General features: G+C 35.7%; 1 protein-coding gene across 1 annotated transcript in view; it reads right to left on the reverse strand.

Moving 5' to 3' along the window:
• Positions 1 to 27,283, reverse strand: part of LOC144218270 (exocyst complex component 2) — a gene marked incomplete at its 3' end in the record, with an annotated part of 168,588 nt that overhangs the window by 37,021 nt on the left and 104,284 nt on the right. Inside the window, exons 12-13 of the mRNA XM_077748126.1 lie at positions 13,211 to 13,336; positions 8,305 to 8,429 (exon numbers count right to left, since the gene is read on the reverse strand). Coding sequence (XP_077604252.1) covers positions 8,305 to 8,429; positions 13,211 to 13,336 — 251 coding nt within the window. The remainder of the gene's footprint in view (positions 1 to 8,304; positions 8,430 to 13,210; positions 13,337 to 27,283) is intronic.

Below are 27,283 nucleotides of genomic sequence, written 5' to 3' on the forward strand. Positions count from 1 at the left end.
GATTTCTGTGAGTTTTTGCAACCATTAGAGCTCAAAGACTGGAGCTGGAGAGGTTGATGGGTTTGGCTGGGATAGAGACCTGAGGGCACTGCCCCGCTCCTGCAGAGAAGGCAGGCAAGCAACCCTGAGGGCAGACAGAAATCTGAGGATCACCTAAGGTACACAGGGAGAGACTAACTGTTCACTCTTCTTGGAGGGTATCTGTGAGAGGTAGCATTCACAAACATACCTCTTGGGGGACAAAAGAGCCAGAGGGAGCCATTGCCCTTGCCTGCACAGGTGCAGAGACATCTGCTGATGGTGGCAAACCTGGACACTGGCTGTTTAGCGTACTTGCTACAAACCCCACATCCCTGCACTCTTGTGTGACTGCCTTTCTGGGTCAATTCTCCATCTGTCCCAACCCAGGGAGACCCTCCCCCAGAAGACCAGCACAGGTCCCCACTATAGCACATCTTTAAAGTCTGGAGTTTTAAAAGTCAGCAGGCTTGGATGGTATATAACCCAAAGTGCAGTACACTGCTCCAGGCAGGTAAATAACTTGGAGACAGATAGCATGAAAACATCAATCTGAAAAAACCCCTGGGATGCATGAGGGGAAGTTATTCACTCTTCTGGGAGTACTTCTCTGAGAGCAGCAAGCATGGAGATCACTCTCTGGAGACAAAGGAGCTGGCTAGCACCATTTCCCTCCCCTCTCCCTCAGCATAACCCAACTTCAGTAAACAGCACAGTGCCAAAACTGGCTGCCTTACCTGCTTACAGCAAGTCCTATCCCCCTGCACTCTACTCCAGATCCAGGAGGAAGAGAGAACTCCCATCAAAATCAACAAAAGCAGGCCAACAGCAAGATATACTGTGGTTAAATTGACAAAATATAGTGATAGTGAAAAAATCCTAAAAGAAGACAAAAGAAGTCTCTCTACTGTAATGGACCACCCATAACACTAGCTGTAGATCTCACCATAGAAACTTGGCAAGCCAGAAGAGAGTGGCATAATATATTCAACACACTGAAAAGGAAAAATTTGCAGCCAAGTATACTTACCTAGCAAAGCTATTGTTTAGAATAGGAGGAGAGACTGGGGCGCCTGGGTGGCTTAGTCGGTGAAGCGTCCGACTTTCGCTTAGGTCATGATCTCGTGGTTCGTGGGTTTGAGCCCTGCATCGGGCTCTGTGCTGACTGCTAGCTCAGAGCCTGGAGCCTATTTCAGAGTCTGTATCTCCCTCTCTCTCTGACCCTGCCCTGCTCACGCTGTCTCTCTCTCTCTCTCCTAGAAATAAATAAAAATAAAAAAAAAAAAGAAAAAAGAAAAAAAAATAGAAGGAAAGATAAAGAGATTCCCAGACAAAGAAAAACTAAAGGAGTCTGTGAACACTAAACCAGCCCTGCAAGAAATATTAAAGGGGACTCTTTGAGTGGGAAGGAAAGATCAAAAGTAAGAAAGACTAGAAGGAACAGAGAAAATCTCCATAAACAATCACAAAACAGGTAATAAAATAGCACTAAATACATATCTATCAATAATTACTCTAAATGTAAATGCTCTAATCAAAAACAAAGGATGTCAGAATGGATTAAGAAAAAACCCACAACAAAACCCATCTATATGCTGCCTACAAGAGATTAATTTTAGACCTAATGACATGTGCAGATTGAAAGTGAGGGATTGGAGAAAGATTTATCATGTAAATGGATTGCAAAAGAAAGCCAGAGTAGCAGTACTTATAAGAGACAAACTAGATTTTAAACCAAAGATTATAACAAGAGATTTTAAAAAAGGCACTACATCATAATAAAGGGGACTATCAAACAAGAAGATATAATAATTGTAAATATTTATGCCCCTAACACAAACACCCAAATATATAAAACAATTAGTAATAAACATAAAGGAACTCTGATTATAACACAATAATAGTAGGGGACTTTAACACTCCACTTATATCAATGGACAGATCACTAAGCACCAAATCAACAAGAAAACAATGGCTTTGAATGACACACTGCACCTGATGGACTTTACAAATATATTCAGAACATTTCATTCCAAAGCAGCAGAAAACCCATTCTTTTCAAGTGCACATAGAACATTCTACAGAATAGATCACTTACTAGGTCAAATTAGGCCTCAATAAGTACAAAAAATGTGAGATCATATCATGCATATTTTCTGACCATAATTAAATGAAACTTGAAGTCATCCAGAAGAAAATAATTTGGAAAGATGACAAACACATGGAGATTAAACAACACCCTACTAAAGAATGAATGGGTCAACCAGTAAGTCAAAGAAGAAATAAAAATAATACACACAAAACCACTGGGATACAGCAAAAGCCATCCTAAGAGGGCAGTATACAGCAATACAGGACTACCTCAAGAAGCAAGAAAAGCCTCAAATAAACAACCTAACCTTACACCTAAAGTAGCTAGAAAAAGAACAACAAACAAAGCCTTAAGCCAGCAGAAGGGAAATAATAGAGATCTGAACAGAAGTAAATGATATAGAAACTAAAAAAACAATAGAACAGATCAATGAAGCCAGGAGATAGTTATTTGAAAAAAATTAATAAAATTGATAAACCCCTAACCAGACTTATCAAAAAGAAAAAAGATCCAAATCATTAAAATCACAAATGAAAGAGGAGAAATAACAACCAACACCACAGAAATACAAGCAACTATAAGAGGATATTATTTAAAAATTATATGCCAACAAATTGGAAGAAATGGATAAATTCCTAGAAATATGTAACTACCAAACCTAAAACCAGAAGAAATAGAAAACTTGAACAGACTGAAAACCAGCAAAGAAGCCAAATCAGTAATCAAAATCTCCCAACAAACAAAATTCCAGGGCCACATGGCTTCACAGGGGAATTCATCCAAATTCCCCTTAACTCTTAAAGAAGAGTTAAGGGGCACCTGGGTGGCTCAGTTGGCTACGCATCCGACTTTGCCTCAGGTCATGATCCTACAATTTGTGAGTTCAAGCCCCGCATCAGGCTCTGTGCTGACAGCTCAGAGCCTGGAAACTGCTTGAGTTTCTATGTCTTCCTCTCTCTCTGCCCCTCCTCTGCTTGTGCTTTGTTTATCTCTCAAAAATAAATAAACATTAAAAAAAATCATAAAATAAGAAGAGTTAATACCTATTCTTCTCAAATTATTCCAAAACACAGAAATGTAAGGAAAATTTCCAAATTCATTCTATGAGATCAGCATTACTCTGATTACAAAAACAGACAGACTCCACTAAAAAAGAGTACTACAGGCCAGTATCTTTGATGAACATGGATGCAAAAATTCTCAACAAAATGCTAGTAAATTAAATCCAACAGTCCATTAAAATCATTCAGAATGATCAAGTGATATTTATTCCTGGGCTGTACATTAATTCAATATTTGCAAATCAATCAATGTGATACAGATATTAATAAAGGATAAAAAACACATGATCCTTTCAGTAGATGCAGAAAAGCATTTGACAAAGTACAGCATTGCTTTCATGATAAAAGCTCTCAACAAAGTTGGTTTAGAAGGAACCTCAACATAATAAAGGCCAATATGAAAAACCCACAGCTAATATCATCTTCAATGGGAAAAAACTAAGAGCTAAGAATGAGACAGGGATGTAGACTCTCACCACGGTTATTTAACATAGTCCTAGCCTCAGCAATCAAACAGCAAAAAGAAATAAAAGGCATCCCAATAGGTAAGGAAGAAGTCAAACTTTCACTGCAGATGACATAAACAGAAAACTAAAAAGACTCCACCAAAAAATTGCTAGAACTGATACACAAACTCAGTAAAGTCGCAGGATAAAAAAATCAACGTACAAAAATCTGTTGCATTTCTTTACACCAATAATGAAGCAGCAGAAAGGGAAATTATGGAACTTATCTGATTTACAACTGCACCAAAAACCATAAGATACCCTGGAAAAAATTTAACCAGAGGTAAAAGATCTATAAAAAAAATACTGATGAAGCAAAATAAAGATAACGCAAAGAAATGGTAAAACATTCCATACTCATGGATTGGAAGAACAAACATTGTTAAAATGTCTACACTACCCAAAGAAATCTACACATTTAATGCAATCCCCTATCAAAATACCACCAACATTTTCATAGAGCTACAACAAACAACCTAAAATCTGTACAGAAGCACAGAAGAACCAAAATAGCCAAAGCAATCTTGAAAAAGAAAAGCAAAGCTTGAGGTATCACAATTCCAGACTTCAAGTTATACTACAAAGCTACAGTCATCAAGGCTGTATGGTAATTGTACAGAAACAGACACATAGATCAAGGGAACAGAATAGAAAATCCAGAAATGAACCTACAACTATATAGTCAATCTTCAACAAAGCAGGAAAGAGAATGGAATGGAAAAATGGAAAAAAAGACAGTCTCTTCAAGAAATGGTGTTAGGAAAACTGGACAGCAACATCCAAAAGAAAGAAACTGGACCACTCTCTTACACCATACACAAAAACAAACTCAAAATGGATGACTGACCTAAATGTGAGACAAGAAATTATCAAAATCCTAGAGAAGAAACTCTGACATTGGCTGTAGCAACTTCTTACTAGATATATCTCCTGAGGCAAGGGAAACAAAAGCAAAATAAACTATTGGGATTTGGTCAAAATAAAAAGCTTCTGCACAATCAATAAGCAATCAACAAAACTAAAAGGCAATCTTCAAAACTGGAGAAGATATTTGCATATGACATATTGGATAAAGGGTTAGTATCCAAAATCTATAAAGCACTTATAAAAATACAACACCCAGAAAAACAAATAATCAGGTTAAAAAATGGCAGAAGACATGAATAAATATTTTTCTAAAGAACACATACAGATACCTAACAGACACAGGAAAACATGCTCACCATCATTTATCATAAGGAAAATACAAACTACAACTACAATGAACTATCACCTCACACCAATGAGAAGGGCTAAAATTAACAATACAGGTAACAAGAGGTGTTGATGAGGATGCAGAGAAAGAGGAATCCTCTTACACTGTTGGTTGGAATACAAACTAGTGCAGCCACTCAGAGAACAGTATGGAGCTTCCTCAAAAAGTTAGAACTACTCTATGATCCAGCAATTGCACTACTAGGTATTTACCCAAAGGATACAAAAATACTAATTCAAAGGGGCACATGCACCCCAAAGTTTATAGCAGTATAATCAACAATAGCCAAATTATGGAAAGAGTCTAAATGTCCATCAGCTGATGAATGGATAAAGAAGAGGTGGTGTACATGAGTGTGTGTGAGTGCGTGGGCGCACAAAATGGAATATTTCCCAGCCATCAAAAAGAATGGAATCTTGCCATTTGCAATGACATAGATGGAGCCGAAGAGTATTATGCTAAGTGAAGTAAGTCAGAGAAAGACAAATATTATAGGATTTCACTCATAAATGGAATATAAGAAACAAAACAGAGGAACATATGGGAAAGGGAGTGGAGAGAAAAGAGGGAAACAAACCACAAGAGACTTTTAATGACAGAACAAACTGAGGGTGATCAGAGATGGGTGGCAGATGGGTATTAAGGACGGCATTTATTGTGAGGAGCACTAGGTATTATATGTAAGTGATGAATCACTGAATTCTACTACTGAAACCAATATTATACTGTATGTGAACTAACCAGAATTTAAATAAAAATTTGGAAAGATAAAAAATAGAAGATTTGGTACACACACACACACACACACACACACACACACACACACTACAATGGAATATTATTCAGCCATAAAGAAGAATGAAATCTTGCCATTTGCAAGGAGGTAGACAATATTATGCTAAGTAAAATAGGTCAGTCATAGAAAGACAAATATCATATGATTTTACTCATATGTGAAATTTAAGAAACAAATGAACATAGAAGTTGAAAAGAGAGGCAAACCAAGAAACTGACTCTTAACTATAGAGAACAAATTGATGGTTGGGCAGTAGAATGGGTTAAATAGATGATGAGTACTAAGGAAGGCACTTGTGATGAGCACCAGGTGTTGTACGTAAGTGATGAATCACTAAATTCTACACCAGAAACCAGTATTACACTACATGTTAACTAACTGGAATTTAAATAAAAATTTGGAGAAAAAAAAATAAAGCATTCTCATCCTCAACTTTGCATTTATCAAGGGCAGCTAAACTCTACATTTATTTTATGGAAGACTGACTTCGGTATAGTTAACTTTTCAAGAGTTTTTGTGTAACCAAGTATTACAAAAAGACATAAGACATACATTATTTAATGCTATAATATTTTAATGTTATAAAGTACAGTAATGATACACTGCTTTTGAAAAGGAAGAAAAAATACAAAGATAACTCATGCTTAGGAGATCAGTTTTTATGTAGTGAGGAGTTTTGTCATGCACTATAGTTTTTCCATTTTTCATACCCGAAGGAAATTTTATGGTTTAGATACAAATAAGGTTTTAGATACAAATAAGGATCTACCTCGTTTAAAAAAAAAAAGGCAGTGAGCCAATAAGAATTAAATATACAAAGGAAAATAAAATTGTTCCAGAGAACAATTCTATTTCTTTTAGAAATAGCATGAATAAATGTCCATGGGTCAAGAGAGACAGAATGGACCCCTGAAGTACCAAGACACCCAACCACACTTTCCATGAAGGAGAAGAGGTCATAAATCACAAAGGTGTGCTGGCATCCAAAATACCAAAACCAGGTAGCCCTTTCCATATCCAATTTCTAGGTTCTATTTCTATGCAAATGTAAAAGAGCAGGAAATAGCCTTTACCCTCAAGAAGATCTCTACCTGTCCCAGCTCCCAGGGCTGAAACAAGTTCTCTGTAGAGACACAAAACCAGAGCTGTCTTCTCCTTGTTACAGGAGGCCTCTTTGGCAGCTCAAGACAAAGGGCATTCGTGTCTATACTCTACGGCCTGTGGGCTTTTCATGGGGCACTTGAAGTGAGGGTCTAGAATGATGAGTTCCATGTACTACACGTAAAAATCAGAATCATTACTGTTGAGGGAGAATGACACAGGCTGAAGGGCAAAGCACAAACCAGCACTCCCATCCCTCCCCAGGTGGGATCTGTGTGAATTTCCTGGACACTCCCAGCTACCCAAGAACAAAGGAAAGGGGTTTAAGTGCTTGCCATGGTAATGTGGTAAACTAAGGCAAATGAAAAATTAAATTCCCTCACTACTTGCAGCCCAGTGACAAGTCCTTAAAACCAGCAGAGTGACCTCCCTTTAGGAGCTCAGCTGCGTCCATGATGACACTTTGCTAGAGGCAAAAGAGAACCTTGACTTAACATTGTCCCAACCTCCTCAAGGATCCTATAAATCTACTTTCTTTATCTCAATTGCCCCAGAATATATGCTGGCAATCATGCTCCAAGCTTATGGCCCTTGATATGTATCTGAAGGGTCTCAAGACTGAGGTTTTATTTAAAGGTGATAAATGGTATTTCCCCAGCAACACCTAGCCCCTCAAGGTCCTGGAAACCTTGCTTCCAAAATTCCTTAGAGACTTACTCTATCACTGATCCCCTCCCAACCTGAGGGTATATAATGAGTTACTCCTCATGACTCCAATGCAGCTCTTCCTGCCCACTGGTCCCATCCCCATGCTTTAATAAAATCATCTTTTTGCACCAAAATCATCTTCAAGAATTCTTTCTTGGTCATCGGCTATAGACCACTCCACTACCACCCCCAAAATTTCATCAATCACTTTCTGTTCATAATTTCTATGCTGCCAATTATATTGGTATGTAGCTTCTATGGACTGATCACAGTGGGCTAGAAAACAAGATCATTAAATTCTTTCCAGCTAGAAAACTCCGGAATTACATGGGCTATTTCCAACTCATGTGCAAGCTCCTTTTACCGTTGTTTTACCATTTGTTCATAATCAACTGTACAATGATTTCATCCATAATTCTGCCTGACTGGTCATCTACTCAATTCCAAATCCTTGAAGATATTTCACATTTTCTTTTTTTCTTTACCTGCTTCTCATTTAATCCTCATGACCACCTTTTGAGACAGATACCCCTACCCTCTTTTCACATTTGAGAATACTAAGTCTCAGAAAAATGAAGTAACTTGTTTAAGATCATACAGCTATGAAGTGTTAGAGCTTTATAGAGCTCTTAATCTTAAAATATCTGACAATATTAATAGGCTTTGGGCCTCTAAAGTTTTTGAAGTCACTTTGAAATCTAAAATTTTTTAAGACTAGAAACTAAATAATGACTTAGCAACATCTACAGTAGAATTTGTATACATACCTCACTGAAAAGGCTTCCATTAACATATGAAATCCAGAGTTTCCAGAAGTTAGGCAGCTGACTTAAAACGAGCTTGGTCAATTTTTCAACAAATGCTACCCGGTGAGGAGTTTTGTATCTCCATGCTAAGGGGGAAAAATACTATGAGTACTTTGAATCAAGAATAAAAGTCAATTTGAACATATTACTACTACCCCACCTAAAAATATGTTGTGCTTTGCCCCATTTTGGCCACAGAGCTTTAATGTGCTGATAGACCAATATGTTCTTTTCCATATCACACTACCAAAGCCTGCCAGCACACAGAGTACACTTTAACCAGAGGTCCCTGTTTTTCTCAAAGGGGCACGCATGGCAGACTGCTCTCGAGGGCACAGCAGGAGAAGCAAGGAGGATGCTTTGGCTTTTCAACCTTGTCTTCAGGATGTTCTACTTCCCCTCAAAAGCCCTATTCTCAAACAGCAAGGTAAGGCAAAGTCAGGGCAAGGCCAATTAGCTTTAATTTGAGACAAGTATCAACCAGTTGGAAATGCCACTATATAGAGGTGCCTGGGTGCTCAGTCAGTTAGGTGTCTGCCTTTGGTTCAGGTCATGATTTCACAGTTCTTGAGTTTGAGTCCCACATCCAGCTCTATGGTGACAACCTAGAGCCTGGAGCCTGCTTCAACCCTGAGTCTCCCTCTCTCTCTGCCCCTTCCCAGCTCGTGCCACGTACACATGCTCTCTATCTCACTCTCTCAAAAAATATATATATAAACATTTAAATTTTTTTTAAAAAAAGAAATGCCACTATGATAACTTGATTCATTATTGAATTTTCACCATATATAAAGGAATATATTCAAGTATTATCATATAATGAATAACTTCCTATGACAAAGAAATTCAAGAAAAAATAAAAATATTGAAGTCTCTTCGGTTACATATCATTTAATGCAGTTATTGTAGCAAGTGGGAAATAACGTCTTATAGATTTCTTACGGGAATAAGTTGATTGGAATAAAAACAAAATAGTAATTCAATGAGCATTAATCACTTCCAATCGTTTTCCTTTTTCTTTATTGCATTCTTTCCTGTGTTGTCCTTCCTCCATGCCTTGCTTCCTGGCCCTGCTGTTCTGTTTCACAGCCTCTAGCAGGAGCAGGCAGAGACCTCCCACCGTCCAGTTTCACAACAGTGATCAGGAGAACTTCTGGGGTCAACTTCTAACTTCTATTTAGCAATTTCAAAGACCAATGAGATAAAAGAACTTTATTAACTCCTTCATCAACTGTTAGCTTCCTTTCAAATTACTCCTAGGCAAAAAGTTTTGTCGCTATAATTACTGCTGTTATTCGGGGTGGGGGGCGGAGACAGGGAGGATGGATTTTATTTTAAATGTTTCATAATAGTCTAAAAAGACAACATGTGGTTAGAAAACTTAAAAGATCTACAGCACAAAGCCTATCTCCCACTCATTCCCCATTTGCCCAGTTCTCAGCTGCAGCCATAAGAAACTAGTTATTAGTCATTTGTGATTCTTTCTGAAATGTCTTTTATATACACAAGCAAATATAAATACATATTCTCTTCCCACCCAAATGTTCTTTCACAAAAATGAAAGCATACTCAACACAATCTTTTGATACTTGGCACTTTTTTCATTTAACAGTGGATCCTGAAGTTCTTTCCTATTTGTACATATTTCTTTTTTCCCCCTACAGTTATATAGTACAATTGAGCTTTGAACAATACAGAAGTTAGAGACACTGACCTCTTGCACAGTCAGAAATCTATAAATAACTTCTGATTCCCCAAAAGCTGAACTACTAACAGCCTATTGTTGACCAGGAAACTTACCAATTACATAAAGCAGTCAATTAATACATATTTTATGTGTTAGAAGTATTATATACTGTATTCTTACAATAACTTTTTAATTTTTTTCTGTATGTCTTGGCTACCTGGTTCATCTTAGAATTTTTTCAAATTGTCACAAGAGTCCAAAAAACTTTCCAATATATTTATTGAACAAAATCTATGTATAAGTAGACCTACAAAGTTGAAACCAGTGTTATTCAAGGGTCAGCTGTATTTCATATTTTGTACGTATGATAATTTTTTTAAATTCCCTTTTAATGGACAATGTTTTGTCATTTAGAGCATAAAACAAAACAAAACAAAACAAATAAGTGCTTTAATCAATAACTTTTTACTTACAACATTTAACACATGTGCAAGTATCAGTGTAGAATAAATTCTCAGAGCAAGAACTGCTGGGTCCAAGAGTACATGGAGTTGTGATTTTGGTAAGTATTATTAAACTGACCAAACTGACCTCTACAGGGATTCTTTACACACCCACCAGCAACACACACAAACATAAGCTTCCTTATAATCTTACCAATGAACAAACCAAATACACAAAACCTAAAACAGTAAAAATTTAGGGATTTTGGCAAAATGGTATTCCACTGTTCTTACACAGCCTTTAAAATTTCTATTATAGGGGTGCCTGGGTGGCTCAGTCAGTTAAGCATCCAACTTTGGCTCAGGTCATGATCTCACGGTTCGTGGGTTCGAGCCCTATGTCGTGCTCTGTGCTGACAGCTAGCTCAGAGCCTGGAGCCTGTTTCAGATTCTGTGTCTCCCTCTCTCTCTCTCTGACCCTCCCCTGTTCATGCTGCATCTCTCTCTCTCTCTCTCAGAAATAAATAAAACATTTAAAAATAAGTAAATAAAAAGAATAAAATTCCTATTCTAAGTGAATATACTTCATATACTTAAAAGCTATTCACACTTCCTTTCTGTGGCCTAGAGAGCCTCTTTACCTCTTATTAGTCCTTTGTCTATGAGTTGTGGGGAAAAGTTTTAAATTCAGTTGTCACATATGTGAAAGGCATGGTTCTTTATTTAGGGGTGCATTACAAACTGTACTTGTCTATTTGGCCAATATTTATTAAGTGTCCTGTGTCTTAATCCTGTGGCTACACTGTAACATCTGTCTATGATGCTTCCCACTAATATTGAATAAACACTGCAGGACTCTCTTTCACGGAGTCTATAATTGAACAGGCAACCAATGAAAGGAGTCCTAATGATAATATGATGAGTCTAATGAGATTAAAGTATTTTTCATCTTGAGACAGAGTTGAAACAGACAAACCAAGTACAGATAAGCACTGCTTTCCAAAAGGCATGCAGCATGCTATACAACACAGACCACAAAGCCCAGTGCATGATGGGCCAATGATAAGATAAGAAATAGGAGAAGAAAATCTAAAAACTGAAGCACTGAAAGACCTGCCTCATGTGGTGGCAAGCAGACTTAGATATCTTCGCCCAAATTAGCGTTTCAAAGGTTTGAGCTCATCCATGCAGCTATACTGATCATTACTTATATAACACTATTGTGAGACTCTCAATTAGTATAGTTATCTCATATATTCTTTGCAAGACTTTTTGCTGGGAAATTAAAGTGAAAACACCCTATGATGAACCAAGTCCCTGTTGGCTCTGATGCTGAACAAGCTCTTTGAGTGGCCTGGCGTACTGCACATCCATGTATTCTACATATATGCAGTATATAGATATTCTACATATATAGACCAATGGGTCTCAAAGATCAGTCTGTCATGGAGAATGCCACAACGCCAAAAAACAATAAGGAGCACCATCATCTCACCAACATAAAGAAAAATTTCTTTTTAAAATACACAGAAGGGGGGCGCCTGGGTGGCTTAGTCGGTTAAGCGTCCGACTTTCGCTTAGGTCATGATCTCGCGGTTCGTGGGTTCGAGCCCCGCGTCGGGCTCTGTGCTGACTGCCAGCTCAGAGCCTGGAGCCTGTTTCAGAGTCTGTGTCTCCCTCTCTCTCTGACCCTCCCCTGCTCACGCTGTCTCTCTCTCTCCTAGAAATAAATAAAACATTTAAAATAAATAAATAAATAAAACACACAGAAGGGCAAGCTGGGTGGCTCAGTCAGTTAAGTGTCCAACTTCAGCTCAGTTCATAATCTCACGGTTCGTAGGTTCAAGCCCCACGTCAGGCGCTATGCAGACAGCTCAGACCCTGTAGCCTTCTTCAGATTCTGTGTCTCCCTCCCTCTCTGTCCTACGCCACTCATGCTCTGTCTTTCTCTCTCTCAAAAATAAACATTAAAATTTTTTTTAAAAAACAACAAAGTAATAAACTCCATTACTTAAAAGAGTAACATAAACTTTAAAACTTTAAGGTATTTGAATTTAATATAAAGTAGGATATTTCTATTAGTCTATTTGAATTTTTTTTTAAAATTTTCTTCTTTAAGTAATCTCTACACACAACGTGTGGCTTGAATTCACAACCCCAAGATGAAGCGTTGCATGCTCTACTAACTGAACCAGCCAGGAGCCCCACCCTATTTGGATTTCTTAGATTTGTTACTGAGGTTATAAATAACGAGTGACTAAGAGCATTTAATTGGTACCCAAATGCATTATAACCAATACATTTTATATCTCACACAGGTAAATAGATAACAGGTAAATATCAACTTTAGAAAGGAAATATAACATTGTTACAATTCAAGACGCTTTATTCTCAGGAAAAATGATTCGCAATTAATATATTATTAACCCTTCTTTCTAAACCACGTTTTAAAATGCATTAAAAAAGGTGTTTCTCTGTACTGACTATAGAGATTACTTTTGTTACAAATGTCATCTTAAAGGAATTCTCACAAAATATTTTCTGTGGCATATTTTTTAAAAGTCAACGACAGGAAGAATAAAAGTAGACTTTAACTATGTATGTTGAATGTACCTGTGAAGGTTGCTAATACTTAGCAGCAGCAACACAATTAATCAGGAAAATTTCCAAGAGAAAAATGTTTGAAATTATACAAGTACAAATTTAAAAGACAAAATAGGGGTACAGAGAAACTTACTGTCATCTCGACCAGACTGAAAGCTGCTGCCCCTCTTCAATGACGCTGTCTGACTAAGGTGACCCAACACCAAGGGACGTGTATCACTGTCCAGATCCAACATGGGACTGTGAAGGCTTGGGGTACCTAGAAGAGAAGTGGTATTTCCATATATTCCACATATCCTTACTTAGTTGACATAATGGACTGCTTCTCAGTTATTTCTTGATCAATTGTTCCATTTGTTTACATAAAACATTTACTAAGCAAAATCAAAAATATTTTCTCTAACTAGCTTTTAAAAGTCATTCCTACCATGACAGATTTGTAGGATTCAATCCATTTCTTTGGCTTAAGAGATGTAACAAAACACGAAAGAAACTTATGTTTCATTTTAGAATGAAGGTTCAGCAAAACTGGCAGGGGCACGGGTGGGAGGAGGTCTACAAATATAAATCAGGATGAGAAATTCTTTTTTGAAAAACAACTTGGGACTTGGAAGTCACGGAGTTCTGACTCTTTTAATATGGACAGCATATCTTTGACTTTCCTGTAAAATTTAAATCTTCAAATCCTCTGATTCCTTTGCTTGGTATGTGGGATTTGATTCCCTATTTCTATTTCTGATGCCAGCCACCAAATTTGGATCCTTCTCATCTCACACCGTTAATATTCCAGAAGCCTAACATTTGACTACTGTCCAGAAACTCTCTTTACTGTCTAGATTAAGATCACTGAAATAGTGCTTTCTTGATCTCTTCTCAGAAATCTTCCAGAAAACCTTTAGAAATCCAACCCAGGGGCACCTGGGTGGCTCAATGGGTTAAAAGAGTCTGGCTTTGGCTCAGGTCATGATCTTGTGGTCTGTGAGTTCGAGCCCCGCACTGGTCTCTGTGCTGACAGCTCAGAGCCTGGAGGCTGCTTCAGATTCTGTCTCCCTCTCTCTCTGCCCCCTCCCCCACTCACTCTCTGTTTCTCTCTGTGAAAAATAAACAAACATTAAAAATTTTTTTTAAACAAAGAAATCCAACTCAAATTATTAGAAGAATCAGGAAACATTTTTTTCCTAAAATGGATCTCAAGAACTACTAGTATCCCACGTTGCTAGATGAGTTAGTAAGACATTGGCTTTAAGTGGTAAAATTTGCCTTGTCAGTCTATAGATGCATTTATTATCACCACTTTGAGCTCTTAAGCTGGGCATATAAATATGTTCAAAACAAACTGAATTCCACACATTTACAGAGTATTTACCATGCATAGGACACTTACATATTCTCCCTATGAAAATGAATCTTACAGTTTTCTGCCTTTTTCCCTATCTTCTCCACCTGAAAGGGCTTACTCATCCTTCCTGTCCATTCACTTAAACTCTCATACTTAAAATGCAGCTTGAGGGGTGACTGGGTGGCTCAGTTGATTGGGCATCGGGCTTTGGTTCAGGTCATGATTTCACGGTTCGTGGGTTCAAGCCCTGTGTCAGGCTCTGTGCTGACAGCTCAGAGCCTGGGGCCTGCTTTGGATTCTGTCTCCCTCTCTCTGCCCCTCCCCCATTCATGCTCTGTCTCTCTCAGAAATAAATAAACATTAATTTTTTTTAAAAAAATGCAACTTGAGTTACAGCTGCTCCATGAAGTCACCTCTTATTTCAACTCAAAGTGTTACCTATTTTCTCTGCCTTCTGATACCCGTGAAAAGTAACATAATTCAATTGACTTGAAATTCTACCTTCTACTGTTCATTAACAGTCAAGTTTCTCCTATTTCCAAATCAAAATACTATACTTATACTCAGGTATAAGGGTTAAATATTATATCTCAGTCCACAATCACTGGACCTTCTGCAAATACATTAAGTGACTGATACAAAATTATTCAATAAGAACTTTATTCCTTCTTTTATAGCTTAATTGAAAAATAAAAGCTTATAGATTTGTTTTCAGATGCAAAAGATAGAACACATCTATGCCACTGATAATGTTAGTTATTCAGTAACATGGAACAAGTATTTATTGAGTACTTCCTATGTGCCAGTAACTGTAGACCCTGAGGATAAGGTGATGAATAAGAGACATGGTCCTGCTCTCAAAGTGTTTATATTCTGGTAGTGGAGGCAGAAAATAAAGCAATAAATAAATAAAATACAGTAAAACCATGCTATAGAGAACCTGCCTTCACAATCTCCTCCTAACATGAGCCACTTAACATGATACACTATGAACTATCTCCTTGTATTCTTACAAATTCTACTAAGGTAGGGTTTGCAACAATAGAAATTAAATCATTTGAATAGACTTTTTAGTGGAATAGGATTTTATTGAAGACAAACTATGTTTCTACTACTATGCTAAATACTTTATTTACCTGCATTTCTACTTTGAAAACAAAATAAATAATATGTGATAACAGAGTAAAAAAATACAATGGAGAAACAGTATTTTCATAATTGACTTTTTTCTGTATTAAAGAAATTGTGTGTAGAAGCTTTTAATGATTTATGACATTTTCCTTTGCAGTTATACAGTTGCCACTGCTATTAACTGTAGAATCCAAGAAATTAGTATCATAGTATCAATTTTCTGACATACTTTAATAGGAAATTTAAAGAGGACCAAACTTATTCAGCATCATAGTAAGTATTTACATAAAAATTATAATATAAATAAAATTTTATATAAAAAGGTACAAAGAATTCTTTAATTTTATTTTTTTTTATTTTATTTTTTTTTTAAATGTTTTATTTATTTCTAGGAGAAAGAGAGAGAGACAGCGTGAACAGGGGAGGGTCAGAGAGAGAGGGAGTCACAGACTGAAACAGGCCCCAGGCTCTGAGCTGGCAGTCAGCACAGAGCCCGACGCGGGGCTCGAACCCACGAACCGCGAGATCATGACCTAAGCGAAAGTCGGACGCTTAACCGACTAAGCCACTCAGGCGCCCCAAGAATGCTTTAATTTTAAAATGTTACAAGTTACCCTTCAAGGTTTCAGAACTCTACATTTTTAATTAAGAAGGAAAACACTTCCTAGTTTCCTAAAAATACAATATGTACCATTCCTACAAAAAAAATATAATTATCATTGTTCAAGTAGATCCTCAGGAAAAGATTTTCCCCATAACTGATGTCTTTACAACTTTAAATGGTTTGATTTTAAGTCATTTATGAAATTTATGTAAATCTTGGAATTTTGAAACTGTGAAAGCACTGATTTATCTTTCCCTTTACTAACATATTATATTATGAATAATGCTTTTCTTCTATTAGAAACCATATCATCATTTTCTATAGCATCAGGAAAAGAAAGTTTAACATGAACTGACTTCTTAACTGGTGGTGTCAAATTACCATTAAGTATAGCACAGCATCAGGGAGCTAAAACAGTATATACACCCTCAGGAGAAACCAGCATCTGGAACAAATCTGTAAGACGCATTTTTGCTGAATGACCAGAAGATAGCGCTTCAGCACCACACACATGCATCAACTCTGAAAACTCAACAGTGGGCATTAAACTCAGAAATGCGTTTCTCCCTCTAACATTTATTTTTTTTTTCAACGAAAAGGTCTTATGATTGGTTATTTTATAAGGAATTAGGAAGATTATTCTTTGAAGAGAAAATTAAAGAAAACATTTTAAATCTAGGTTGTCAGAAATGATAGTGTCAAAAGAAAAAATCCTTGAGGATTCTGACAGTCCTTTTAAACTTACATTACATGATGTGGCATTCCTACCTTATAAAATTATTACAAATATGAAGTGGTTTTGACAAAAAGTAAAAAGTAAACAGAAAAAAATGAGAAAAACTATTTCTGTAACATCAAATCAACAAAAGGCTTTAAAATATCTTACAAGAAACCAGGGTAATCTCTCGATTGTTTTATGTCACAATAGGATAGCAACATCTTTTGATGTGTTTATGAGACATATATACATTATACAAAACATGTTTATTAAATGAGAATAATTAGGAAGTTTCATAATACCATGCTCTGACTTATGTGCAACTGAAACTTATATTCCTTATTTGTGAGTTTTCCCTGACAACCTAAGTTAGATATCTGCCTCTGAATACAGGATGGTGTTCAACTGTATACACACAACTTTAGTTCTTTCATCAGAATTTTAGCTTGCAATGGAATATTTTGCAGGTGACAGAGACTAAAGTTTTTGTAAAATAGTGTTTGACTATGTCTTTCTCAATACTGCATTAGGTTATGAGAAATCATTTTTTTCTTGACAGTAAATTTTCTCCAGAAATGAACTATTCCAACAATTTTTTCTAGATGAAAAAAAATTTTAAGTAAGCTTACAGCCTTGATAAAAGGTTATAACTTTCTGGCTTCAACTGTGCTAATACTAACAAACTGTTCATTATATTTTAATTTGAGGTAGGGATTAACTCAAGATTCTCATGCTGATACAATTGGAATGGGATTCTACAGCTAGCTTAAGGAGTCATAATAGGCCAATGCTTCCTTTTTGACTGTAAAATAATGACTCTACGGTATAAAGTTTAAATCTGAAACTTTAAATCACCACTGAGAACAAAATGGAAAATATGTTTATTTTGCTCACTATTCCTACAATTTAGGACACTGATTACTGTTATCTAAAAGTATAAAAGTCTGCCTCTACACAGAAAGCAATTATGAAAATTAAGCTTTAAATGGAAAGTATATAAAGAAAATAATAAAGACAACAAAAAAGTAACGGTGAAACCTATTTTGAAATTCATCACAATTTGTTACTATGGAACTTACAACTTGGTTATTTTAAAGACACGAAGCAGGGTAACCAATAAATATACTTAAATGAGTAAATGCTTATGAGATCAAAATTATTTGGGGTTATCCGGGGAATAACTGCAGTGTAAAGACTACTCTGGAGACAAAATTCCATATAGAAACATACCCGATAGCATGAGAACCAATACTATAGTACTTCTACTTCTAAAATCCTATGTGGAATTTGCAGGAAAAATGATAAAAACAAAATTCCAGAACTAAAAAGGTATAGCCATGTCTTCTAAATTCTACAAACCAGTATTTGAGTTAAGAGTTTTTACCAGTATAACAAAGGAAAGATACATGGCTTATCTACAGATGTCTGGAAGAAGCATATTGGGAGGAAAAACAACTTTTAAACACTTAAAATTTTAAAAAATAATAATGATTAAGTTTCTTAATTACTGACAATCAAAAATCTATGTTTTATTTCTCCAGTTAAAGTTTCTATATCTTACTAGCAGTATTCCCAAAAGGAACTCTTTTTCTAATTTTGGGTATGTAGGAGAAATTTAACAGATTGTAAACAAACATAAAATTAGAAAAACCCTTTTTGGAATACTATAAACAGAACAGAAAATTTGTTTTAATTAAGAGAAAAAGAAAAAAAAAGTTTTCAAACCTGCAGAAGTTATTTTCTACAGAACACTAATAAAATAATCTTAGTCACTTCACTAAAAGAATAAGGCTGCAGTGTAGAAATAACCAAAAGTTTAAGATGTATTACTTTTCTAAAAGAAAATAAACAATCTTTCGCAATTTGCTCTTAACAAATCGAAACACTTGCTAATTTTTCCTAACTGTGAGATTTCTACTAGATAAAAAGTCTTCAGCTTTATGCTAACCTATAGATTCGTAAAGATCTTCCCCAAAGCCTAAAAACTTAATGGTTTACCTTAAAACACTGATTCCTAAGAAAAAAAAAAACTGATAATGAAGTTGACTTTATAGAAATTGCTTATTGTACCTAGTACTCCCAAAGAGTTCCAAGAAATTTTATCATGTATCAATCAAATCCTTTCAACTCAAGCTATGCAAGTTTTTCCTATTTTCAATGCAAATAGTAGTCAATATTTGTTTAGCAGACTATACAACATAAAGGGCAGAAGAGTCCTTTCTTAAAAGAGGGAAGCCTGCAGATGTGGAACCAGGTGAATAAGTTTACTATATTTTCTCATCCTTCATGCCTCCTGCAGCAAGTTTTCTCACAGTCTACAATAGTGTGGAGAACACTGATCTATAGCCCCCGGAATCTCAGAAGGGCGGCTGACTTCCTTACCGCCCTTAAACACCTTTGAACACATTTTCCTGCGCACAGCGGGCCCTTGTCCTGCACTGCAGCCCGACCACCCACTGTTGCTTGTTGACCAAACACACAGGGCCAGGAGCCTCCACAGACACAGGCAGGATGGGATTCCTTTCAAGCACACCACACAGAAGAATTTCAATGCCAAAGCTGGGGGGTGGGAAGTGGACATATCAAGACAGAATTACAAATTCCTCACGAATTAGACCTGTGTCAACAGATAAAAATGTTCTTTTTGATCTTACTTTTCTCTCTATATTTAGAGTTCCTACAGGGGCATTTCCTCAATTTAAAGAGGATCATTTAATCTAAATTAAACAAAGGGAAACATATTTAACATACTCTTTGTTAACCTCACTTTACTTTCTAGGGTGTCACAGTTGTCCTAAGCAGGTTCCAGGCAAAAATTCGGGTGTACTTTAAAATCATTCAAAATGGTAGGTAAAACAGTAAATATATTTTAAAAGCAAAACTAAAAGTGTGGATTTTGAATAAGTATTTATTAGCCAACATTAGCTACGTAAGAACCAGGTATTTGAAATAAGCTAGAAAGATGAATAAACAAGATAAAATTATTTATGCTTTTATTAAAGTACTATATTTTTTGTAATTATATACAGATCTAAATAGAAAAAAAACATGCTTAGAATATATAAGCAACAGATTCATTACAAAATGATAGAATACAAAATTAAAATATTTGTAATGAATATTTTAAAATTACCAGTTAATGCTAGCATTCAATGTGTGCTTGACATGCACTGTCAAAATTTTTTTCTCTCTTAAGGATAGGGGGACATGAATTAGACATGAAATGGCTCCCAGCTGCAAGAAGTCTTCTTCCAGATGTACAGTAAGCCAAGACAGTAGAAAAGAACCAGCTGCTAAGATAACAAATTAAAAAAAGGTCCTTTTGACATAAGCCTTATTGGCCTGTCTTAACAAAGATGGATCATTCATTCATTGTAAGGTGAACAAATCTAGTATAAAATAGAAGAAACAAGTAAAAAGAACTTAATCCACCTCTTCCCTATGATGTTTAACAGCTGTTATTTTACTATGCAAATCTATAAATGAATGTTACATTATTCAAAAAGTAAATCAAATTCTCAAGTCCTAGGTTACCGACCTTAAAACACTACTTAAATTAATTAAGAGTATTAATTACTACTCTTAATTTTAATTTGGTAGCTAAAATTGTATTTTTAAATTAGATTTAAAAACAAATCTACAATCATTATATAAAACCCTGCTGATCTTCATTCAGGTAATGAATACCGCTTAAATAAACTTACACTATTTACAAACAACAGGGATGGCTTCTAATGGTATGCCTTATAAATCTAATTCATGGCACCCTAAACATTACCTGGGTTTTTTCCCCTCCTGAAAAAAAAAAAAAAGAAAAAGAAAGGACAAAGGGGAAAGGAAAATCAGACCACCACTTTGCTGAAGATATATTTTTTATAATAGTCCTAAACTGGTACTTCTACATCTCTCTCTTGAATCTGCTTTCTTCTATACATCCCTTATAGCTTATAAATCTCAAACCAAGTGGATAAAATCCCTTTAGAAGCATTTTATCTTCTAGAGCCAAAAAAAATCCTCTGGTTACAACAACAACAAAAAACATGGGTACAGATAAAGCTGGGTTTGTATAATCTACATCGGAAGGGATTTAGGAAGAGGAGGTAGATCAAATAAGTATCTCCTATCTGTAGCTGCTGCAATTGTGCCTTTCCTTTTTTCTTTTCACATAAACTTCTATTATTCTGGATTCATACTGTTATGATCAACATTCAGGAGAGGAATTATTTTTTAAATCTCCAGAAAATAAATTTCATAAAGAACCATCCTTAAGTAAAACCTCAATGAAACAACTTAAAAAATTATAATTTTATTAAAATATTTAATATATGCATAACAATACATTTTTACTGTCTTTTAACTACGGAAATATTTTTATAGTTCCACAGAAAATTTGATTAATCCGCTGCCTATTTCCTATAGAGGTTGCAATTTAATCTAGAGTACAGGAAATTTACCTAACCCTACATTACAAAAATACCAGAATTATATTAACTCCACTAATTAAAAGTGTGTATACAAACACACACACACAAATTATGTACACAAAGTTCATAGGTGTACTTTTTAAATATCAAATACAGTTTAGTTACAGTATAAATTCAGAAAATTGAACAAAACTCTTAAAATATATTTTATGCATTTTATTTTATAAGCTTGAAAATATAGCCTTTTATATCTTAAGATCATTAGATAAACATAAACATTCTCATTTCAGCAAGTAATCAATAATCTGCTCAGTGTTTGAAAAAATTGAGAGTAGATATTTAGCAAAGCCTCTATTCTTAATACTTTTTCTTCCATAATAGATCCGTGATGATTCAGAACAAACTTTTCAAGTACGACATATCATCTCTAAGTTTTCAGTCAGTTGAGTGCCCGACTTCGGCTCAGATCATGATCTCACGGTTCATGGGTTCCAGCCCCGAGACAGGATCTGTGCTGACAGCCAGCTCAGAGCCTGGAGCCTGCTTCAGATTCTGTGTCTCCCTCTCTTTCTGACTCTCCCCTGCTCACGCTGTCTCTCTGTCTCTCTCTCTCAGAAATAATTTTTTTTTAAAAATTAAAAAAAAAAAACAACAACAGAGAACCGGAGCCGCATATAAATGTATTTTCTTCTGTGGTGTGACTATTTTAAAGAATCTGCTGCTTATTAAAGCTATTGCTCCTATTCTAAATGTCCCTGATTATGCCCATACTCTAATACGTCCTTTGGGGAAGTCCTATTTAAATTCATACCTGAAAGAAGGGAATAATTACTCTATGAGTAGGCTGATGCCTTTTCCCTTGAGTTATTAGATATTGCTGGCATATATTTTAAGAGTTAAATTCATTTTCAGAACAAAGAAAAAAACACCTTTGAAGGCTACCTTTAAAAATCCTGTTTGAGAATGTCAGTAGGGGGCTAACCAAAGGCTTTTCCTGACAGGAAACCTGAACACTTAGTCTAATTTTGGACCTGTTTCACAGGAATTTTGAGAGGAATGACACTTCATATAAGGTGGTAAAAGTTTTCTGTCTACAACAATTCAGGACATAGAGCTGCTGTGAATACAGGGCAATAGTAGCAAAATGGTTAACCAGTTTAGGCTGGGGGGAAAAAAAGCAATCAAACTCTTCCTTTAGTATTTAAGCTAGGATGAGTTTTTAAATTATTAATTTTTATGCTTGGTTTTTTTTTCCCCTGTGTCTCCCCTTAGAAAAATTAAAAGTTATGTTTGTGCTATAGAGATAGGTCAGGGAAAACCAGTGAGGAATATTTGGGAATAAATGTCAAAGCGTGTTTAAGGTACAATGGTAATCTCTTATTCTGAGTCCTAGTGTTTATAACCTGCAAGACACCATCCACTAAGTCCAGCATATGTTATTACCTTAAAAACTGGAATTCAGAGAAAGATCTAATGCAGTGTTCATAAGAATATCAACCTTATGATCTAGCTCTGCTGACAAAAGAATAGCTCTGCTATACAAAAGAATCTTTCTTGAGAAAAGACGACATTTTTAATATAGGATTCTGTCTCTGAAAATCTATCACCATTTTTGCTTATGAAATTTTCTCTGAAGACCAGAAGACTAAATACAATTAACATTTTTTTCCCTCAAACCACCGTGTAAAGGCTTTAAGGCTTAAAAAAATTATATGTTAGGGGCGCCCAGGTGGCTTAGTCAGTTAAGCGTCCGACTTTCACTCAGGTCATGATCNAAAAAATTTTTTTAAAATTATATGTTAATTAGATTTCTTTAAATTAATGCACAAAAACCAACTTAAAAAGATACCAAGAAACCTTTTCCTGTCTGAAATATTTATAGTCTATTTAAAATTATATTTTATTTCACAGGACTGTCTCTGTTCTTGACTATTGTTCTCTGCCTGGAGGTTTACTTAAACAATTACAACCATTTCTCTTACAACCATTTAACATTTATCCAGTGTTAAAAGTTAAAGTACAGATATTATAATAGAGGAACTTACAATTCATTTTTTTAGATTTAGAATGCAATAAGGTTTCATTCCAAAAACAGGACGCCGAGAATACCAGAATAAAAACAATGAAACTTCATAATGAAGTGCCAGATGAAATACAGGCATCATCATGTTCATCATCTTCAGAAATCCTGTTTGATGAAATATTTGTTCCTACAATACAATACAGAGAACCTGCTGTCCTACTTCACTGGTTCACTGGTCCAAAAGGAGTACAGTCTGGTAGAATGGGGAGAAATGTAAACTGCTCACTACTTCCACCCCTATTCAGGACAAGAAGAAGCTGGGTTGTCACTCTCTGAGATACCTTCTTGACATGCACAATAGATATAAAGTCATCAATTGAACTAGACAATATCCCAGGTTTTTTCCATTTCTAAAATGACATAATTATGAGAAGGCAGCCAAAAAAAAATTCAAATGATACTTAGGAGACCTCCTCCATATAACCTTACACTTATATATAATTTAGACACTCAAAGTGAAAAGTCCACCATGAACAAACAGCTTATTCCTGGCAAACTTCTAATTAAGACAAATATTTTATATAAACACATCCACACACCTATACTATATGCAATTACATTATCTGTGTGAATGTAGTAAATGTGTATTACACGTATATAATAACTAACATGTGTCCAATGACATATACATGCAGTAATGAAAGCAACCAGAACAGCAGCTAAGTGCAAAATGGCCACAGTGGGCCATCTTTTACTAATGGCTAATTTTTCCATTCTAGGAAACACATGTTCAGACTATATCTATGCCACATTTTATGTCCTTTGCCTTTCCGCTGAGTATAAGTTAAAAAGCTAAGGTATCAGTGTACTTAGAAAGACACATCAAACGGATTCTGAATTTTGAAGACTAACTGAATATTTGATATTAAGAAATCATTAATAACTTTTAGGTAATGATAATGGTGTTTTGGTTACAGTTTTTAAAAAGCATTTTTATCTCTGAAAATTACATATTGAAATAATTATGAAGTGATATGACCCACTTCAAAAATAATTCAGGGTGAGGGGAGCTAAAAAGCAGGTAAGGGTACAGATAAAGCAAGAATGGCTATGAATTGATAACTGCTGAAACAAAGTTAGGTACATTGGAGGTTATTTTATCATCCTTTCTGCTTTTAAATACATTTGGAATTCTGCAAAATAACTTCATAGAAACTCATCCTAATATGAGCTCAAGGAACACATCAATTTTACAAGTAAAAGGCTCTTCCATGTTAGGATTATCTACACTGTTTATATTAGTAGTATTTGCTGATAATACAAGAGGGCAGTTAAGGGGAGGCTGGGTGGCTCAGTCAGTTAAGCATCCGACTTTGGCTCAGGTCATGATCTCATCATTCATGGATTCGAGCCCTGTATCAGGCTCTGTGCTGACAGCTCAGAGCCTGGAGTCTGCTTCAGATTCTGTCTCCCTCTGTCTCTGCCCCTGCCCGGCTCGTACTCTCTCTCTGTCTCTCAAAATGTTTTATTTATTTCTGAGAGAGAGAGAGAGAGAGACAGAGACAGAGAGACAGAGAGATAGAGACAGCATAAGCAGGAAAGGGTCAGAGAGAGAGGGAGACACAGAATCCGAAGTAGACTCCAGGCTCTGAGCTAGCCATCAGCACAGAGACCGACGCAGGGCTCAAACNTGTTCTTTTAAATGTCAGAGAAAAATTAAAATATAACCTATAAATATGTGACTAATATATTTAGCAAATTTAACTTGTACAGTTATAAAATCTATGGAGTAAGTTCAAAGAGCTGTAAATTGTTATGTTTTTACTTCCTAATAAAAAGACCAACTTATGAAAATAACTCTAGGTAAAGCTCATCACTAACATATGGATCTATTTAACATACATTCTTTTCATTATTTCACGAATACAAGTGATGAGCAAGTTCTGCACAAGTTTGGTCAGTGAATTTCAAAGGTAGGGCTCCAGTTATACATAAGCTATCATATTTTTTTTCAGATATACTGATTTTAACCAGTTCTAGATAAATACATATAGTGATGCATAATATCAAGATGACAGGGAAAGAATTCATCAGGTAAAAGCGTGTCTCATTATCTTCAGGAAAGATTCAGACCTTTGGCAACAGAATACTGGTTATCAGATATTTCAGGTAAGGATGTAACAATATGTGTTATTAGGTGTTCAGGTATGTGAAATTTCATGGTACTTTTCCAATTTCAAATAGTCTACATGTTGTCTTCATAAATTACGTACATCCCAAAAATTAAAATATTTTCATAACCAAATTACACAATCAGATGTCTCTTATAAGACTAAGTAGGAAAATCCTTAGACTACATATCCTCTTTGTATCTGGAGAATATCATTACTGTACTTGTTAACCATTTAGTGGACTGAGGATTAGGGTGACAATATTGAGCACCTCCTAGGAATCTGGGCTACTCTACACTTCTTTAACTGGATAACTGCTATTTATCATTTAAACTCAATGGAAATATCATCTCCTTTAGAAAACCTCCTCCTCAATAGACTGAAGTAGAATTCTATACTCCCTACTTTATGATGTTTTTTCACAATTCTATGTGGCTTTTAAAAATATATGTCTCTCCCACTAGACTATAAGCCCCAAGAGGTCAGAGACCATGTCACCTTGCTCACCACTGTGCTTCCAGTCCCTAACACAGCATGTAATGCACAGGTTATTAATCCAGCCTATTCCTGAATCATCTGAGAGCTTTAAAAAAAATACTAATGCCTGGATTTAGAGATTCTAAAATATCAGTAGGAATGAAGTAGAGGCCAGGAATTGACAGTCTTTATAAAAACATCCAGATAATTCTGATGGGCATTCAAGGATGAGAGTCCTGGCTAATAAAGTACACTCAATAAACAAATGTGTAAGGCCCTTTAAATATCTCTAAAGACTACAGACTATGTATATTATTTGAGGTCATTTTTACCTGCTAAAACTTTAAAGTAATTAATGACATTAACAGAAATTTTCATGTGGCATCAATAAAGAGATATTTGGGTTTTCCTAAATATCTATAAAGGAACAAAATCACAGCTGGGAAGTACTCAAAACCAAGCCAAGTAATTCATGATAAAATGAAGCTATAAACAAATAACTGTGACCTCTCCATTATACTTCCTTCTGTTACAGGACTGTTATGTTACTTCACTTATTCCTCCTGGAAACCTTGCCTTGTAAGTATCACTATGCCATATTTATTTTATATTTATATAATCTGTTTGGCATCGCATGCCACTGAAACTGCATTTACCAAGGTCACCAACAATAGCCTCAGTACTGAATCTAAAAGACATCTGTTCATCTTATTCTTTGTCTTAAAATCCTTGCTGATCACTCTTCTCTGTGGTGTCATGACATGATACGCCCTGCTTTCCTCCTACCCCAGCAGACCACTCCTTCTTTGTCTCTTCTATCAGCCCTGTAAATATTGTGTCCCAGAATTTTGCCCTAAACTTTCTCCTATTTTCATCTTCTTGGGTGAATGCATCAACTCCCAGGGACCATCTACACACAGATCACATCCATATCTCTTGCTCTATAAATCCAAACTACCTATTGGATATCTTCCCTTGTACGTCAGACTACTCCAAATCATTCTGCCCAAACAAAAGGGGAAAAAAAGTAAGTTTTTTCCTCAATGCTCCCTAACTCAATGGTGTCATCGTCCTAACTAATTGCTGAAATCAGATATCTGGGAGTCACCCTTGACCCCTTTTTCCCTTCATTCTTCAATCACCAACTCTTATCAATTCCTGTTTCTGAACAGCTCTTGAATCTGTCTCTTTCTCCATATCCACCTCCTCCATGTAAGGCAAGATGCCTGAATCAATATAGCAGCCTCCTAACCAGGTTCAGTGTTCATTCTTGATCCCTCTCATCCATTCACTACATGGAAGCCAGAGGAGTCTTCCAA

The sequence above is a fragment of the Crocuta crocuta genome, unplaced genomic scaffold (genome assembly GCF_008692635.1).
Source record: "Crocuta crocuta isolate KB4526 unplaced genomic scaffold, BGI_CrCroc_1.0 scaffold471, whole genome shotgun sequence".
NCBI classification, from domain to species: domain Eukaryota; kingdom Metazoa; phylum Chordata; class Mammalia; order Carnivora; family Hyaenidae; genus Crocuta; species Crocuta crocuta.